The following is a 19,831-nucleotide window of genomic DNA, read 5'->3' as shown; positions in this document are numbered from 1 at the left end:
AAGAACCCTCCTCATTCTGGGGACCTGGAGTGACCCCCAACAGTTGGGCTGGCATTCACGCCTCGTGCATCCTTATCCTCATTATGTTCGTCTCCGTTTGCGTCATTGGGTCTGCTATTTCAATCGGACCGGAAAGGCCGCAGCACTAAGTATATATAATTTTAGCCATCCCGGTCTCCCTTCGACGCGGCTTCCTTCGTTTCCCCCTGTGGGCCTCCACCGAGGTGGTTCCGTGCAATTTACAATTGGCATTGGCAGCGAGGCGTCAAAAGGCTTATTAAAAGAAATTTGCAATTGCAACGGACAATGGCAAGACGGACAGTGGCCAGCGAATCGAAGGAAACGAAACGAATCCATGGCAAAGCCAAGCCAAACTGGGGTCCAAAACGAAACCCATTTGGAATGGCTGCATCCCCAAGATGCACAGCTCGAGATTTACCATTCCCGTCCGCCGTCGAGCCATTTATGTTATTTCTGCTGCGGGTCTCCTTACTTCCCTACATCCATCCATGCATCCATGCATCCGTCTCTTCCTTCCTCTTTATAAGGCCCGATTGCACACAATCCCCCAATCACAATGGGGCAGGCACGAAACTCCACTTTTAGAAGGCACCTTATCTGTGCAACGGCATCATTATTTCACACCAGCCCAGCTGAAGGCCCCAGTCCCAGTCCCAGCCATGGAGCTCTGCAGATGGAAATGGAGATCGGGCAGCAGGATCTGGTGGCCCAGGCGGGAAGTCGCCGGTACGACGACGTCGTCTGTGGCAGCCAGCAAAAGGGCACACAAAAACGGCATAAATATTATGGCCAAGCTGCGAACGAGCTGCAGGAGCTGAACGTAAACAGGGTCTAGAGATGGTCAAGGGATTGGAGAAAGACTTGAGGTATACAGAAATATCTTAAAGACATACATTTACCGAGGTATTTTTGAAGTAAAATTCAATAGATAATAATGTATCTTATCTATCTCCACCATGTTTCTATAATTTAAAACTTTACAAATCTAAAGCGTCTTTCTTATAAGGTAATTTTTTCCGATCTCTGTAACCCAAACTTAAGCTTTTGTAATCCCTTTCTTAACTACATTTCCTGTACTCACTATATATATAATTTCTTTAACAAAAACACACACACTTCATATTCGTGTCACGCTCACATCCTTGAACCCTGGCAAAAAGATCTCATATCGAAAACAGTACGTGGCCGGGCAATGCCATGAAATGCTTAAACATAAATTCAACGAGACGACGACGAGGAAATGCGAGGAAAGGGAACCAGCAGCAGGATGAGGAGCTGCAGCTGGAGGAGAGAGACCAAAGCCGGTCCTGGCACATCGCGATGTGCTCAAAGAGATTAGTCTGAGCCCCATAGAGCAGCTTCGTGTTTCTGTTTCTCTTTCTGTCTCCGCGTCTCTGCGTCTTATTTCTGTGGCAGATGTGGATCTTTGGAACCAGGACAGAACGCAAACGTTCGCATTTTCCCTGGGCTTTGGTCTGGGGCCTAGCTCTAACTCTATAGCTTTCTCTTAGCCCGGCTGGTCAACAGCTCGACGTTGATGCCATTGCCGATGCCTGGACCACATTGTTTCCCAACCTGCAATAAATTATCGATTAGAGTGGGCTGCCGCTGGCTCAATATGGGCAACTGTCCATCCATTGGTTCAATGACCCACAAATGCCGGGCTTATTACAAACCAAATTACACCAACGAAGGGTATTTGGTACGCTTTAATAGCTTGTGTTTTGATCTCTTAAAAGGTTCACGCCTACACTGACTTTTTGTGGCCCTGCAACTGTACGATCCAAGGTGTGAAATTTTGCAGCCTTGCCATATTCTCCAAAGGCCCCCAAAAAGCGATTCCAGCTTCTCCTGGCGATGCTACTTTTTTGTCGAAGAGGAGCAACCCTAAAGCCTTTAATTTAATGCCAAGGCAATTCGCCTGACCGCCAGACGTGGCTGGAATTTTAAAATGTATTTTTCCATAAGCCACAAGAATCCGAAAACCGGCGAGCGCAAAGTGTGATTAACGCGTACCTGCAACTCAGACGGGAATCGAGAATGGGCCCAGCCTTTTTGACACAAAGCTTGGGACTTTGGGTCTTGGATCTTGGTTGTTCGGGTCTCCCAGTATCATCCACTCTCTCTGCTTTTTCGCATTTTGGCCACTCGTTGACAAAAACCCCGCGGGACCCAGAGAGATCCTCATAAATGCGCGCAGAAGCTGCACAAAAACCCGACGAGGTCCCTCGATCTCCTCTACAACCCGGAGCTCTCATCCCATCCCAGAGTCGTCTACCTGAATGGCAGTTTGTAACATTTGTGGAGCCCGCGGACCTAAATGCCCCAACTCGTTATGCTCACCGCAGCAGAAGCAGTAGGACCAGGAGCAGGAGCAGGAGTAGCTATAGTCCCAGATAAGCAACGAGGAGGAGGAGAAGGATGAAGCTCCAGAAGCACTTTGAAAAACTAGAGTCTAAAATGGGAAGCTTTAAAATAAGATATAGATATGTATTAAGAAAAGGTAGAAGTAGTGAAACATTCCCTGACTTTAGTATTTAAGGGAAACTCTTTCCAAAGATCATAAGTACAAGTACCCCACAAATCTTTCCCAATTTTCTTAGTGTAATGAATCCTCTCCAGCCTTGCACTTTGCATGCCCCACACACACACACTCTCAGGGATCCCTTTTACCCGCCTTAGGCTCTCATTTAATGAGTGCATCGTCTGGGTTGGGATTCAGATTCGGTCTTGGGTCCACTCCAAGTCCAGGTCCACTGTGCCGTGTCGGTGACTGCATCATTTTAATAATATTGTTTACGTGACATTTGATTTATTATGAACTTTTTCTTTTGACAGATTATGTGGCGGCTTGACTCCATGCCAGTTGGCTACTGTTTTGCCTTGGCAGAAGCACGCACACACCGAGAACTTTTGGATCGTTTTGGAGCCCTGCGATCAGGTCTTGAGGTCTTGAGGCTTAATGGATCCGCACAGCCAGACGACTGTGGAACTGAAATGGTTGAGAAATCTGGAAACAGAGGAGCATTCAGCTGCTGCTGCGAGTGCTGGCAAATCAATTAGCCTGCCATATAACAGTAAGGGCCCACAATTATCGCAAATTACATGAAACAGTCGTGAATTAAAGTCATTCAATTATCATCAGTCGTTAGTCAAGGAAAAAGAGAGGAGTTTTGGTAAATGAGGAAGGATTTTTTGAGGTGACTTACTGTAAGAAAATAGGGAAATAATTCTAACTTTGAGCCACGAAAAGGAATAAATTGTTACAAGTTCTTGTTTAAGATTTGAAGTATGACTTCATATACTGAATTTTTTAAAAGAAAACTTTATTTATTATTATTCTATTCAGAGTTCATAACCTGTTACAAATATGTCCTTTTATAATTGGTTTTCACGACCTTCTCACTCCTTTTTGGTTAGTCAGATCTTTATAAATGGTTAATAAAATGTCAGAAAGAATTTTAATAACAGATTTATGACCAAATTTCATAAAAAATACTTGTAAGAATATTTCAAACAAAAACTAAAGCAAAAAAAATTAATTTAAACCGAAACCCAACAACAATACAAAAGTCTACGTTTTAGTAAGAGTTCTTTCACTCATTTTATTAAGGAAACATAAAAAATATCTCTTCAGAATTAAATAACAATACCTTTTAAGATAAGAAATAATTAAGTTCCCTAACTTTTTTACTACCAAAATACTCAAAAGTAAAGACAAAACAGCTTTCAACAAGCTGTACGAACCTGCAATACCTCTTCTTTTCCATACCCAGCCTCATGGCTTATCCTTATCCCACGACTTCCAAATCGTTAACCATCTATTTGAAGTCTCACCGCAAATAGTTGCATTTCCTTTAATTTCCAACCATCAGCGTCAGAATTGATTCACATTAAATCCTTCGTTCTTCCCTTTTAACGGCTACCGATCCATCTTACCTCCTGCACAGCCTTTTAACGCCTTTTTTACGACCAACACACAGCGAATGGGGGAAGGGGAAAAAAATTAATAGTTCTTGTCATTTGAAGCGGCCAAAAATATAATTAAAAACCGTCTCAAGTGTAAGAGATCCCGATAAATCAGTTCGAGGCGACAACACCAGAATCGGCAAACGGCATGGGATCAAAAAAAAAATATATATGAACTCGGAGAACGGAGAACGTGAAACCAAAACAGGCCAAGAAGAAATGCTGGCCCAGAGCCAGGTTGGAACCCCATCCCAATCCCAATCCCATCTACACCTCCACATTCACCTTCGGCTCCAACTCGTTTGAATGCCAGAAAAATGTTTTCAAATTATAAGAAACCTTTGCGCGATGGAAAAGGGTTCTTTTGAGGTCCATTCTGGTTCTCATCTGGATTTCTTCTGGGTCGATTTTCTGTTCCCTTTCGATGGCTTTTTTCCCCTGTTCCGATCTGCTATGCCTTTTTATTCTGTATTTTTTTGCTTTTATGTTGTCGTTTGATTCGTTACGATTATTTACAGAGAACTCGACAATGTCGTTTTAATTAAGAACCAGTTTATTTTTAGGCTTTATTTTCGTTTATTTTTTTGCCTTTGCCCAGCGACATTTACAAATTAAATGGTGATAAGCAAAAGTATTTTTTGGTGGTTGCCTTCCTCTTGGGGTTACCAGAAATTTAATTATGCGGCATGCAACGCGATTGTAAGAACAATAAGTGTGCTGCACTGAGGGAAAATATTTGAATATATTACTTATGAATTTATATATTTAAAAATCATTTTATGAAGCTTTTTCTAAACTTCAAGGAGATTTGTATGGAGTTGCAGCGATATCTTCATAAGAGATGTACGACAGGAAATAAAATACATCGACAATAATATCATATCGAAAACATCGTCCCGATCATTAAAGTATCGGAAAATAACGTTTTTAACTTGAAAACATTAATATTATTGAAAAATCTATGGATAAAAAAAGGAAATTTAATTCTGGCTTTATTGATTCAATATATCCAATAGAATTTCGATTTTTCGCAACCTTAAAATATCAATTTCGCATACAACATCGATAAATTATCGATTTATTAATATTTTCTACCAACCCTAATCAAAAAACTCCAAGCATTCGGACACCTAAATGAAATCCATTAATTTTACAAATTTTAAATTTAAAAACTCAATTAAAGCAGTTTTTCACATCAGTGTACCTGGTTATCGTTGAGACTTTAATCTTTATGGGCTATGAATGCACTCGAGTGGTTAGGCTCAATTTAAACAGCCATCGAGCCAGTCCAGAGATCGCAGCAAACGTTATTTACGATAGCTGTCAATAATAATAGTCATAATAAACACAATCGCCGGTCCCTTATGGGATGGCAAGTATAGAAGGTGTTGCACCCATGCGGCGAGGGTGACCGCCAGTTCTCGAGACTCGAGCTGCGTTTGTTGTTGCTGCGTTTTAATATTGACCGATTCCGATAATGTCATAAATGTGACAGCGATAAAAATCAACTCAATTTAGCTCCGAAAGGGGGAATCGCCCGTCGTTCCTCCATATACCATCCCGGAACGCGTTACGTTGCAGGTTGTTTTTGGGCCACAGACATAGACAGAGGGCGGCAATTCAACTTCAAAACTGTTTGCACTTTACAGCGATGGCAAATGTTTGATCGAGAATATGTGTGTGTCTGTGGATCGAGCACATATTGACACACTGATTAGGCTTCGACGGAAACATTCTTCGTCAGGCAGGAAGCTTGCACAACGTAGGCCGAGGAGAAGCGCGGAAATTGCAGACAGAAGACAGCCATACAGAAATTTCAATTTGCACTTCCAATACCCATTTCAGTCGGCGAACACTTTTATGCAAAATCGGACACGACTTTGCACTAAAAAGGAAACCATTTTCAATGAGACGGGGAGAGAGAGGATCCTGTCCAAGGGGTGGTAAAAGTGATCACGTCTCGTTGAAAACATTACTGATCCGAAAAAGCCCTTGGGCTGGGAATTAAATAAAAATAACAAAACAGAAGTAAACACTGTCTTTACTTTAAAGTTTGTACATTTCACTGTCATACCTCTACTTATAGGGTATTATAATTTCAGTTAAAAGCTTTAAGCATTCTAGCATAGGACAGTTTTCCGAATTGAAATTAATGCCTTTTTGGCTTAGCTTTGAGTTTTTTAAACTTTGGCTTGTAGAAATTTTTTTTATAAAAATATAGATAAATTCTGACTAAAATAATGGTATTATAATTTTAGTCAGAAGCTTAAAACCCTGTGAAGGAGTCATTTCCGACCCCATAAACCATATATATTCTTGTTCAGCATCAACAGCAGAGTCGACCTGGCTATGTACGGTTCAAAATAAAATTTTTGAATTTTTTTCTAAAAAATATGAGGTGTAACATCGTTAAAATAATCAAAAATTGAAGGAAAAAATTAATTTTTTTAGTGCTGTTTTGGCAAAGTTTTTTAAACTTCATTAGTCGAACCAATTTTCATACAATAATTTCAATAAAATGCGTTTCAAAGAATGCAAATATTGTAAGCATAGATCGATTTCCTATTCCATCAAATATTTTAATTGCAAACTACAAATTTCGGCTTTCCAAAGTTAGTTTCTTTTAAATACGTTAAAAATATAGAATACCAAGTATATATCTTATATTTATTTAGTACCCACTATAGCTCTTTTTTAGTAAATATAAATCTTAGAGAAATATATTCAAAAGACTCTTTGAAATTGTTAGAAAATATAGACAGAACATAAGATCAGTTACAAAAATGTTATTATTTTATGTAAAAAGAAACCAAAGGATTTGATTTATTTATAACACAATATTTGTAAATATTTTTTTTACTTCTTTAAGTAAGTTTCCTACAAGATACTAAGAACCCAAAGGAAACATCTCTAAGTTCTTCTAGGTATTTCTCAAGACCTCTTTTTATTATTATTTTTATTATTTATTATTTTTTGTTGGAAAAGCAAAGCCTGTCAAAGCATATGCAGATGTACAATGCACATATATGAACATTGTCAGTCATCTGAGCATTTTCCACAACACACACACACTCCACACACTCTGAACATGACACAGCCTCATCCTTGGCCGTGGGCCAAAGCGAGTAAGATTTCTGCGCATAGATTGGCAACGAGCGGGGAAATAAATGGCTTTTTGGGCTTATGCAAAAGCCAAGCTCCTTTCTTCGGAGGATGGAGCCAGTAAAGTAAAGATTTCCAGCAAAGCGCGAAATTTCTCGTACGTGTGCGATGGTCCAGTCTCCGGCAGAGAACTGTGGAGAATCGGTAAGGAAAGAATATGCTGAGGCTCTGTTGTTATCGCCGACTTAGCATCGCTAAGGCCTCCAGTCTCCAGTTGGAGCGGAATGCGACGCACAATTAATCATATCGGGATATATTGCGCCCTTTGGTGGCATAAATCTCGCTGGACTTTAAGCCGCAACTTGGGTCCGAAGGAAACTTTTTGCAAAGAAAGAGAAAAAACCCCAAAGAGCGCCGCATTTTACGCGCTTTACGCGCATGCGCAACAAATCGCTTGATTAGTTTCAGGATGAACCTTTCAAAAAAAGTAAAAAGACCGGGGAGAGAGACTTAGTCATGGCCAATTCTGTACAAAAAACAGGAAATAAGCTTTAGCTAATGGAATCCGAATGGCTGGGATCAACATTCCAACCAATCGTCTGCCCTGCAGCTTATTAAAGTCACAATAATGAGCATTCCCAGCTGCATTGCATTGCGGCAGCCTATTTGCCAATTAAATGAAATTAAAGTCATATCTGGCAAAGACTTTTCCAGTTCGTACTGATGAGGTGTCGCCAGCGGGACGCGTAATTAACCCCATATACCCCCTAGACAGAGTCCACAGTCGAGGGCCAAAGCCACATCAGACTCTTCTAATTAAATTGTGGTCGCCACTTTTTAATTAGGCCGATGCATAACGCACTCTGGCAGACGTCCAATAGCATTCATAGAACTGCAACGGAGTTGCTAAAAAAAAGCCTGACGAATGCTAAAATCAAGCTATAGGAAAGCTAGTTATAATTATATATGGTGACGTGAAAAATATCTTTTGAAAAACCTATCATTTTCATCTTTATTTATTTGATTTTATACAAGTCCCTCTGCAGTGCCTTAACTTTAATAAATAATACTTTGCCCCATTGTGACTCTGCCCTCCTGCTTGTGGCAATTTCAAGTTGATTCAGTGCATCATAAGCAGGGACAATGTTATTGAGTTTGTTTGTTGCCTGGCCTTTCCTTGGTCACCGAACCCAAAAGGAGACCGCAATTAACCCTATTACTCACCCTATGGCCACCATTATAGTCACAGCTGCCCCAAAGGGAGGAGCATCAATTCGATGGCATAAAAAGTGGCTATTTATGTACACGTATTCCAACTGGCGGAAAATATGAACCAAATTCAGTTAAGAGAGCTAAGCGAAGAGGTAACCCTGCTGTTTTTCTATTGCTAATTAGCCGTAACATTGCATAGGGCTCACGATCAGCTTGGCTAAGACTATACAGAGAGAAGATATATAAGTATAAGTTATACAACTTCACCTTAAATATATATTTCCATTTCCTAGTCTTCTTCCTATATATTTTCCCTCTCTGTAATAACCGATTAACAACCCTTTTCAAACCTGCTTTCCAAGGGCTTATCTTAATTTTTGCATTTAATAACCGCATTGCCGCTGAAACGAGGCAACGAAACTGCCACCGGTCAGTCTTCGTGAAGTTGGGCTCGATCGCAACGGGCGGCCATTAAGCTTAATATGGCCAAGTAAATTCTTGACCAACTATCCCAAGGTGTGAAGAAAAGTGTCGACTTGTTAAGCCGCTCGGCCACAGCGGGCTCAGACAGATAGCCACCAACCAACACCACCTTCATGGTCGGGGATCGCCTGAGCCGCAGACATTTCTCGGAAAGAACGCGCGCGATTCGTGGAAGCAATAAATAAGGAGGCGGTGGAGCAGCGGCATCATTGTCCTTCATGTGTTTTGGTGGCGTAATAAATTTTATTTATTTTATTTTTTTTTTTTTTGTGTGTGCAGTCCCAAGGATTGGGCAAAAAGGGCCGACGCAACACCACCGTCGTCCCGCCTCTGTCGCACTCAATTAGCGAACGCGAGTCGCGCGCGTTTTTGGTGCGGCAAAATGTTTTTGAAGCCGCTTGCCGCTCTTTGGCTTTACGACCTGCGTGCGGTTTCCTTGTTAAAGCAAATTAACTAGACTCTAAGCACCTCCTAACCGCCCACTTTAACCCTTTAGTGGCCTAGGCTAAGACTAGCTTGCCATTAATCACGTAACAGCATTTTCTTTGTAGCTTATGGTCTCCTGATTAGCGATGCAAGTAAATGTATTGAAAGAAAAATAACGATACATAAATATATACATGTATATAATTATATAGCCCTTTAAATTGTATCAAAAATATCATAGTTTGTTTATTATTTATATTATATTGTTCATACCATTTCAAGGTATTACAATTTTAGTCAGAACCTTGTAAAACTGCAAAGGAGTCGTTTCCGACCCCATAAATCATATATATTCTTGATCAGCATCAGCAGACGAATTTATCTAGCCATGTCCCGTTGAAAATAAAATTTTTAAAATTTTTGTGCCATTTTTTCGTCGTTTAAATTTAAAAAAAATTGCAAAAAAAATGAATTTTTTACATTTTAAATTGAGTATGCAGATTTATTAACCTAACAAAAACTAACATAGGACAGTTTTCCGAATTGAAATCAAGGCCTTTTTGGCTTTTTAATTTACAAACTGTAAGGGTATATAAACTTGGGCTTCCCGAAATTAGTTTCCTTTCTGGTTTTTAATAGTTTCTCATTTATGAAATGAAAATACTGTGTTCATATTTCTAAATAATGGGTTAAGCAGCACTCTCGCTGGCTGTCAACACTCGGCATTGTCTATGCATCCAAAATCCGGACAAACAATAGGTGGAAAATAATATACAAGTTGCCTATAAAGTGCCTGCTTAAACTTTGATGAGCTTAGACCCATAAACATCATAATGGTAGCTGCTCTATAAAAAAAAAATCAAACTTCCAAAGCCAAATGGAATATATGGCCGAAAAAAATAAAAATAAAAATTAGACCGCCGTCCCCCGTGAAGGCAAATTCAATTTGCCGAATGAATCTCAACCGAAGTCTGTGTACACTTTATGGGCAAGAGAGTCGAGAGCCATTCGAAGCGGTTGTAAAAACTGAAATTTGTTTTTTAATTAGTTCAGGCGGCTAAAATTTAATTAAATTTAAAGTGAAAGTAATACGCAAAGTGGTGCGATGGTGGCACATAAAATAAATGGGGCCTGTGTTTATCGTGGAGAAAGATTTGTTTGGATTTTGGAGAGGGGTTTTAAGGGAAGAAAAAGAAAATATAGTTTAATGTTTCTTTGAGAATAAATTCTCTATCAATAAAAACTATTTTTAAATATGAATACAAGAAGGAATTTAAAGGTAGCTGATAGAAGTTTTGATAAAAGAACAAACTTATCGGTAGTTTTACAATAAGTTGTAAATTAATTATAGCTTTTGCCTGATAAGTTAAGGTTTAGGCGCCATTCTACTACTAAAATATATTTCCCCAAAACCGCCACAAGTTATATAGCAACTTATATCCTACACTCTTGAAGAGTATAAATTGATCAAAGTCACATTTTTATCATATTCATATTTAAATCGCTTTAAAATCGCATCAAAAAAAAAACCGAATGACCAATTGAAGTGCCTCTTCCAATTCCAATTCGAATCGTCACAGATGGCTGCGCATAAACCTGGTTGTTTATGGGCCTAAGCGGCTTTCCTGGTAACTCAGTAAGCTCCAACAACGACTTAAACTGAAACTGAATCTTAGCCAAAGGTGCCCCGGTTTTGTGCCTCCGCATCTACCATGGCAATCTGCGTGACCAGGTCTCTCTCCTCTATAGAAACAGCCATTGGCAGTGTCTAATCCATGGCAATTAATTACATCGTTACACGCGCTGCCGCCAAACAACTTAATACAACATAAATAATTGTCAAAATGCTCGGCCACAGACGCGCGAATTAGTCTTCATTATGTCAATAAATCTTGGCCAATTGCCACACCGGATCCATGCAACATCCAAAACGGGAGTCTATATATTTCCATGTACCTGTCCCACGCCATAAAAACTATTACCTAGAGCTAGTACAATTTTCTTATCAATAAACGTTTGGTTTGTTTAAAGGAAAATTATGGTACATTGGTGATGGTTTTCAGGGTATTTTCTGTTAAGAGAAACTTATAATAATAGGTATTATTATACCTTCCTTTGTTCTCTCACACAAACGATTAAAACTAAAAAATATTGCATTTTTAAGCAAATCATAATCAGGTGACGGAAGTCAGCCTAAATGAGTAAACAAAACTATTCAGAAAATTAATTAAAAAACTGCATGAATATGGTAACATTAAGTTAGACAATAAATTGCTTCCTTTATGACACTTTTCAAGAGATCAAACTTATAACCTTGTAGGGAATATTATTTTTCCATGCGATGGTGAAATATTTGTTCATTTGATTAAACATTTTATAATCAATTTACTTGCAATCTGTCTTCAAATGGAAAATGCCAATTGCCATATTGATGGATAGCTTTTTACAGGCCAATACTATATTAAGAGAAGATGCCAAAGTTGGTCTATGGCAATCTAGAAAGATTATTATGGTCATGACAACTTAATGACAAAACGCAACTCTCGGCATGGGAACCCGATCCGAAACGATCCAAAACTGATCCCAGAGCGAGACCTCCGCACTCCCGGGAAGCCTCAAAAGTTGGCGGCTGGCCGAAAAACGAGACTGGCGACGAGACTGGCTAATTTGCATAAAAAATCAGTGGTAAGTAAACCCTGCACAAGCTGCTCCTTTGGGGTGACATTAACAAGCCACAAAAGGAAGCAGCAGCGACTGTGATACGACGAAATTTTAATTAAAAGTTTAGTGGAGCGAGAGACACACGCCAACGACACAGAAGCGACACCAAAAGAAGCAGCAGCAGCAGCAGTGGCAACACCAACGACACCAACATGCAACAGCAACAACACGGATAGCCAACAAAAAAGCAAAGATCTTTGGGGCACTGCGACCGCAAAAAGGTTGCTGAGGCAGAATGCGGTGCAACAAGTGTCAGCCAGGCCGGGCAACATGGCTAACAAGCGTCGCCGGTTCTTGTTGCCGCCACCATCGCCTGTCAGCGACACACGGCTAAAAACCACAGCAATGTTTTAGCAAAAAATTACAAAAAGAAAACAGACCCCAAACAAGACGGAGGACGAGGTGTTAAGGCAAATATGCAAGATCTTACAACAAATTTTACATGGCGATGCAATAATTGAAAAATCATGTTGCCACACACACATAATGTTGCCTGCGAGCCAAGCAACATGTTGCTACATGACTTTGTGCTTAGCCAGAAATTCAACAGGTAAGGTCAGGCCACTTAAAACATAAATATTTCTGCACAAAAAAATGCAGGAAAATTATGGAAAATGCATGTTTAACATAGCAAGGAATGCAACAGGAAGGAATAGCTGTTATTTTTAAAAGGAAAAACCCCATTAGAGGCGGATAAACTTAAGGAATATATTAAGATATACTTATATATTAATGATATTATGTGTAAAAAGTGTTCTCCTGACGAATTTCCTTTTCAAATTTAATGGAATTACTCAAGCCTTATAGGTAACCCTGGTGACGATGCCTTGGGGAACTGCGTTCCCAAGTAAATCATCTGTGTTATCTTAGCAATTCCCCCGCTGAGGATTGCGGATGGAGTTCAGGGATTCAGATTCAGCATTTCTTTAGGCAGGGAACCGGGAGGAGCCCTTAAAGAATCGCAAAAACCGCATCGAGAAGCACGTACATAAATAAATAAATACGAGAACGTATGTTTGTATATTCACACCGCAGCGGAAGCTGCAACAGTAGCAGCAGCAGCAGCAGCAACATTCAGCGGCGGTTGAAACAACAAACATTCGAGCCGCCACCGCAGCAATGGCAATTGTTGTTGGCTTAAAGCCGTTGATGGCAGCGGCCAATGCCGCTGCAATTGCCACTGATCGCGTCGATTCAATTAGTAATTCTAAAAAGCGGCAAGCGACGTCTTTTGCATCTTAATGAGTGTTGTGTTGCGGCTGCCACATGCAGCATGTTGCCGCTGCAATAACATTTGTTCATAACAACAAGAAACAGAGACAGAGAGAGAGGCCATGCCTGACCATGCTTTCCAGGGCAAGTTTTTCCAATTGCCGGCACAGCACTTTTCATGCCCAAATGCAGTTTGTGATTGCTGCTGCTGTTGCTGCTGTTGCTGTTGCTGCTGCTGTTGCTGCTGTTGCTGCCGTTGCTGCTGCTGTTGCTGCTGCTACTGCTGTTGCATTGACTATTTTTGTCATTGCCGGCGACATCCACGTCCACGCACTGGTTGGACAACATGTCTGCGCGTCCTCTCTCCGGCTCCATCAGTCCTTTCCACAGAAAATGTAATTACGACGATTTAATTTTTTTTTATCCACATTTACTTCTATTGCAACTGCAACTGCTGCTGCTACTGCTGGCATTGCCATTTCTGCTCGCGCATTGCAAACTTGGCTCAAATTAATTCTTCAAGCCCAAATGCGATCTTGGCCAAGCTGCGCAGCTAATCAAACTTTAATCAATGCGGCATTTTGATGCGACATTGCGAGTTTCCATTTTTTTTCTTTTCTTTTCTGTATTTCCCCGTAGCCAGCTCCATAGTTGGAACGATGGGAAAATATCCAGCACCGTTGTGGGCCTGGGAGGAAAAATCTGTGTACGGCCATGCCGCCAAGAAATTGTTATTGTTAATCTGGAATGGTCATATGGGGAAATTAAATGATAGTAAATAAGTCTGGACTGGCTGGTTCGAGTATTTCAAATGCCTCTCTAGAGATTTCGATATTTCTTAAGTGCTCCAATCAATTATTATTATTATTATATCCTTTGATACGACCGAGGCAGATGGCTAACCATTGGATTTAATAGGTTTATTGGATATTGCATTGCATTTCATAAAAAAATTAAACGAACTTCGGGAACTTGAGGGGTAATTAGGTAGCAGTTAGCTTTGAGTGAAGGTAATAACTTTGTATATGGATTTAATTCACCTTTGACCCACTCATAATATTGTGTCATAAGCTATAGCAAATAGTATTTTAATATCTCTCTATTATTTTATATATCGTAAATGATATCACATTTAGATGAGCAAACAATAATTAGTGTATACTAAACATTCAAAACATTATTATATTGTATCGCAATTAGAATTAAGTCAACCGTAAAGCTTGCTGATAACGAAAAGCTGCTGCTTCTGTTATTTGTTTGGAATCGTAAGTAATACTATATACAAATACTGATTGTGATTATCGGTTTGGCGACATGATCCGCCGCTATATATTCCCAATTCAGCTCAGTGGGCTGTGAAATCCGCTCTAGAACGGTCTAGATCCGGAGGAGGAAAAAATTATACAAAAATCGTGCAAAAATGTGGATCGCCTTGCTGGGGACACCCTTTCTATTGGTGGCTCTTTGGTTTCTTTTAAAGAAAATTAATGAAAAATACTTTATTCTTTCATTAACACATCGAGTGCGAACAGAAGATGGCAGTCCTTTGGAGAGCAAAGTAGTGGTAATGCCAGGAAAAACAAGATTTGGCAATAATTTGGATATTCTCAACTTTACGCCGGGTAGGTAATCATTTTCTCTGGTTATTTTTTAATTAATTAATTACATTTTAATACAGCCAGTGTGTTTAATTTTGTGCGCGAGTCCACGGCCAAGGCCAAGGGTGCGAACTATCTGTGGTACTTCCTCTTTGCACCCATGTACAATGTGGTTCGCGCCGAGGAGGCTGAGGAGATATTCCAGAGCACAAAGCTGATAACAAAGAATGTGGTTTACGAACTGATAAGACCATTTTTGGGGGACGGTTTGTTGATTAGCACGGGTGAGTCAACTAATTATAAATCAGCCTAAGTGTTTTTACTATATTTACATTTGTTTTGTTTATTTTTAGATCAAAAGTGGCACTCCAGAAGAAAGGCTTTGACCCCTGCATTTCATTTTAATGTTCTACAGTCGTTCTTGGCTATCTTCAAGTGAGTTTTGAATTAGCATTTAAAAGGTTTTAAGCTCTAAATTTTCTTCAGGGAAGAGTGCAACAAGTTAATCAAAGTGCTAGAGCAAACAGTGGATGGCGAGCTGGATCTCAGTCAAGTCATTCCTCAGTTTACCTTGAATAATATCTGCGGTAAGAAACCTTTTCATGTATTTTTTATAGAAGGAACCTAAATATATATTCCATATCCTTCTAGAAACCGCTTTGGGCGTCAAGTTAGATGACATGTCGGAGGGTAATGAGTACAGAAAAGCCATTCATTCCCTAGAAGAGGTTCTAATACAGAGAGTGTGCAATCCCCTCATGTATTACAACTGGTACTTTTTCCTCTACGGCGATTATCGAAAGCATGCTAAAATGCTGCAGATAGTTCATGATTTTTCTAGCAAGATTATCCAAAAGAAACGAGAGCAATTCAAGCAGAAGCAACGCGGTGAAGTGGATGAGTTTGGTAAGAAGCAGCGGTATGCCATGTTGGACACTCTATTAGCCGCTGAGGCAGATGGTCAAATAGATCACCAAGGTATCTGCGATGAGGTCAACACCTTTATGTTCGAAGGATACGACACCACATCCACTTGTCTCATTTTTACACTCCTGCTTCTGGCCCTGCACGAGGATGTACAACAGCGTTGCTACGAGGAACTGGAGAATCTTCCAGAGAATAGTGATGAGATCTCGGTGTTCCAATTCAACGAACTCGTCTATTTGGAGTGTGTGATCAAGGAATCCCTGAGAATGTACCCCTCGGTTCCCTTTATTGGACGCCAGTGTGTGGAGGAGTGTGTTGTAAATGGCATGGTGATGCCCAAGGATACCCAGATCAGCATTCACATCTATGATGTTATGAGAGATCCTCGCCATTTCCCAAAACCGAATGAATTCAAACCGGAACGTTTTCTGCCGGAGAACACAGTGAATCGGCATCCTTTCTCATTTGTGCCCTTCAGTGCCGGTCAAAGGAATTGCATTGGACAAAAGTTTGCCATCCTGGAGATGAAGGTGCTACTGGCAGCTGTTATTAGGAACTTCAAGTTAATACCATCAACACAAATCGAAGATTTAACTTTTGAGAATGGCATTGTACTTAGAACACAGGAAAATATAAAGGTGAAACTGGTAAAGAGATTCAAGGAGTGATACTTGTTAATAAGTTAAAATTAAATGATTGCCAAAGAAAAGAAATGTGTAAGCCAATGAATTAAAGTTATACCATGGATAGATACTGTTTTTTTAATATTATAAAAATAAACCAAGTTTTGTTATGACTGAAACGAAAGTTAATATTTTTTAAATGGTTAACAGGGGAAATGCAATGCTTTTTCATTCAATTAGTACGTTCTACTCATCTTTAGAATATAGAATAGCAACTAACTATAGTGTATTACTGAATTAAAGTTCTACCATGGATAGATACTGTTTTTTTAATATTATAAAAATAAACCAAGTTTTGTTATGACTCAAACGAAAGTTAATATTTTTTAAATGGTTAACAGGGGAAATGCAATGCTTTTTCATTCAATTAGTACGTTCTACTCATCTTTAGAATATAGAATAGCAACTAACTATAGTGTATTACTGAGTAATATAGAATAGAATCACTAAACATTTTAATTTAAAAGCTCATTAAAAAGCAAGTTTAATAAACTCATTAATTCATAAAAATCCCTGACCAGTATTTAAATTATACAGATGTCATAAAAATACTTGCATTCATCTAATGTTCTAATATAAATCGCGTGCCCTCTGTCTGTGAACATGTTTTATACGAAGCTAAATAATATATAACAAAAATATTGTAGAGCTTATGGGCTCCAACAACAGAGATTCTAATCGGCAACGTCCATTACTAGATCAGAGCTCAAAGTGTGAGGAATTCAGACTCTGGACTGCAAGCCGAAATGATTTTGGAGATTTTACTGTGTGTTCCTTTAGTTGTTTTCCTCTTTTCCAAATTATGGAAAATTGTGGATCGTCGATACTTTATCTTAAGTCTGTGTAAGAGAATTCAGACAGTAGACGGTAGTCCGCTGGAGAGCAAGATTTTCGTAACACCAACAAAAACCCGATTTGGCAACAACTTTGACCTGTTGAGCTTTACGCCTGGTGAGTAGTGGGAAATATATTTTATATTGAAGCTATCTTTTGGTTTGTATTATTAAGAAGTATATTTTTAGCTAGTGTCTTTAACTTTATGCGGAATGCAGCTGCTCAGGCTGAGGGGCGAAATTATCTATGGTATTTCTTCAGGGCACCCATGTACAATGTCGTCCGTGCGGAGGAAGCCGAGGAGATATTTCAAAGTCCCAAGCTTATCACCAAGAATGTGATCTATGAGTTGCTCAGGCCGTTTTTAGGTGAAGGATTACTAATTAGTACGGGTGAGAATCGATAGGAATTTACTATACTTTATATATATAAATATTTTACATTTAAATACAGATAAAAAATGGCACAGCAGGCGCAAAACTCTAACTCCTGCCTTCCATTTCAATGTCCTGCAGTCTTTCCTCGCCATATTCAAGTGGGTTTTATTATTTAAAGAGTTTATATTTATATTTATTAATATTTGTCTCCTACAGAGAGGAGTGCCACAAGCTTGTAAAAGTCTTGAATCAGAGTGTGAATAAAGAATTGGAACTGAATCAGGTTATTCCACAATTTACGTTAAACAATGTTTGCGGTGAGTCGCCTATAAATTAATAGACAAAGTGACATAAATTATATATAATTGCTAGCTTCGAAGTTCATATTAAACCTACAAAATCAGCATGACTTGTCGGGATTATTGTTTATAAATAAATTTTGTGTTCTTATCAGAAATCATATTAACCCATATAAAACATACTAAATCAGCATGACTTACCAGGAATTTTGTTGATAAAAAAATGTTTAACTTTTAAAAATATTTAAAGACACTTTTTAAGCTTTTAGTATAGGGTTTTCTAGTAGTTTATATATTTATCTAATAATCCCTTTTACAGAAACCGCATTGGGTGTAAAATTGGATGACATGGCCGATGGCTTTCGATATCGCAAATCCATACACGCCATCGAAGAGGTCATACAGCAGCGTATATGCAATCCTCTATTGTACAACATCGTCTACTTCTACCTCTTTGGGGATTATAGGAAGCATGTGGATAATCTGAAGATAGCCCATGACTTCTCCAGTCGCATTATAAAGAAAAGGAGAGGTCTTTTCAAGAGCAAGCAGATTGGTCAAGTGGATGAAGATGTGCTGGGCAAGAAGCAGCGATATGCCATGCTGGACACCTTGCTAGCCGCTGAGGCAGAGGGACAAATAGATCATCAGGGAATCTGCGATGAAGTCAACACCTTTATGTTCGAAGGATACGACACCACGTCTACTTGTCTCATCTTTACATTCCTCTTACTGGGGCTGCACCAGGACATCCAACAGCGCTGCTTCGAGGAGCTGGAGAATCTTCCCGAGGATAGCGATGAGATCTCGGTGTTCCAATTCAACGAACTTGTGTACTTGGAGTGTGTTATAAAGGAATCGCTGAGAATGTATCCCTCGGTGCCCCTTATAGGGCGAAAATGCATGGATGAGTGTGTGGTCAATGGTTTGATCATGCCCAAGGATACCCAGATCAATTTGCAGATCTACGACATCATGAGAGATCCTCGTCACTTTCCGAACCCAAATGTGTTTCAGCCGGAGCGTTTTTTGCCGGAGAATACGGTAAATCGCCATCCCTTCGCCTTTGTACCCTTCAGTGCGGGTCAAAGGAATTGCATTGGACAGAAGTTTGCCATCCTGGAGATGAAGGTTCTACTGGCAGCTGTTATAAGGAGCTTCAGGATTCTACCTATCACTAGTCTAAAGGACCTGATCTTTGAGAACGGAATTGTGTTGCGTACGCATCAGAATGTCAAGGTGAAGTTGTTGCAAAGGGAAAGGAATTAATGGGGGAATAAATTCTAAAATAAACTTGTAAATTGTTTTTTTTTTATAAAGGGATACCAGCCTAAAAGTATGCACTTAAAATTGCATGCGGCTAAGAAATATTCAACTGATTTTCAATAGAAAATCTCATTAAATAAGAATAAGAATTAATAAGATAATATGTTATGCCCTATTGTCCATTTTGAATTAAGTCATTGTTAAAACAATTCACATTTTAAAAACAATTTTCCTTAAATAACAAATAAAGCCACACACAAATAAACAAACGCTGAGCAGCCTCTGTTAAGATTACGCTTTAACATTGCGCCTTTAACAGGACTGTTAGCGAACCAGTTTCTGCCGTAAACAATGTAATTATCAATAATTATTTATAGAACTCAAATGCAAGTGCACAACGAATGAGAAATATATTTTCTTTAAAATCATTACGTATATAAATCCAATTGGAACGATATAGATGTGCATTTCCAATTGGAACCACACTACAAAACCTGCCTGTTGCTGTAGAAAGACTAACAATTAGAACGACAATGTTTACTTCAATGGAAGTTTAAACAAAACAAAACAAAATTATAAACAAAGCAGCCACAGGTGGAATTATATTATTTAAACAAACATATAATATAAACCTTCCGGTTTATCTTTTAATCGCGTAAATGTATACATATGGATGTATGTACAAACATTCACACAAAAAG

The 19,831-nt window shown here is 39.2% G+C and overlaps 3 protein-coding genes across 3 annotated transcripts in view; 2 read left to right on the top strand and 1 right to left on the bottom strand.

Moving 5' to 3' along the window:
• Window positions 1-19,831, bottom strand: part of tkv (serine/threonine receptor kinase thickveins) — a 61,533-nt gene that overhangs the window by 41,217 nt on the left and 485 nt on the right. The gene's annotated exons all lie outside the window — the stretch shown is intronic.
• LOC110187400 (putative cytochrome P450 4ac1) lies at window positions 13,759-16,478 on the top strand. Its single transcript, XM_020956790.2, has 5 exons — window positions 13,759-14,768; window positions 14,825-15,028; window positions 15,098-15,179; window positions 15,231-15,331; window positions 15,396-16,478. The coding sequence occupies exons 1-5, from the start codon at window positions 14,567-14,569 to the stop codon at window positions 16,337-16,339; spliced, it is 1,533 nt and encodes a 510-aa protein (XP_020812449.2). The 5' UTR covers window positions 13,759-14,566; the 3' UTR covers window positions 16,340-16,478.
• On the top strand, window positions 17,039-19,157 carry LOC110187398 (putative cytochrome P450 4ac2). The gene is made up of 5 exons (XM_020956789.2): window positions 17,039-17,305; window positions 17,377-17,580; window positions 17,642-17,723; window positions 17,782-17,882; window positions 18,184-19,157. The coding sequence occupies exons 1-5, from the start codon at window positions 17,101-17,103 to the stop codon at window positions 19,131-19,133; spliced, it is 1,542 nt and encodes a 513-aa protein (XP_020812448.2). The 5' UTR covers window positions 17,039-17,100; the 3' UTR covers window positions 19,134-19,157.

The sequence above is a fragment of the Drosophila serrata genome, unplaced genomic scaffold (genome assembly GCF_035046125.1).
Source record: "Drosophila serrata isolate PLE 108 unplaced genomic scaffold, ASM3504612v1 contig_249, whole genome shotgun sequence".
NCBI classification, from domain to species: domain Eukaryota; kingdom Metazoa; phylum Arthropoda; class Insecta; order Diptera; family Drosophilidae; genus Drosophila; species Drosophila serrata.
Note: the sequence above shows the minus strand (reverse complement) of the source record. Positions and strands in the feature narration are given on the sequence as shown.

Coding starts and splice junctions, on each gene's coding strand:
- LOC110187398 (XM_020956789.2), top strand. CDS start 17,101: ATGATTTTGGAGATTTTACTGTGTGTTCCTTTAGTTGTTTTCCTCTTT. Junction 17,581..17,641: donor AGGATTACTAATTAGTACGG/GTGAGAATCGAT, acceptor ATTTAAATACAG/ATAAAAAATGGCACAGCAGG. Junction 17,883..18,183: donor TACGTTAAACAATGTTTGCG/GTGAGTCGCCTA, acceptor TCCCTTTTACAG/AAACCGCATTGGGTGTAAAA.
- LOC110187400 (XM_020956790.2), top strand. CDS start 14,567: ATGTGGATCGCCTTGCTGGGGACACCCTTTCTATTGGTGGCTCTTTGG. Junction 14,769..14,824: donor TATTCTCAACTTTACGCCGG/GTAGGTAATCAT, acceptor ATTTTAATACAG/CCAGTGTGTTTAATTTTGTG. Junction 15,180..15,230: donor TCGTTCTTGGCTATCTTCAA/GTGAGTTTTGAA, acceptor AATTTTCTTCAG/GGAAGAGTGCAACAAGTTAA.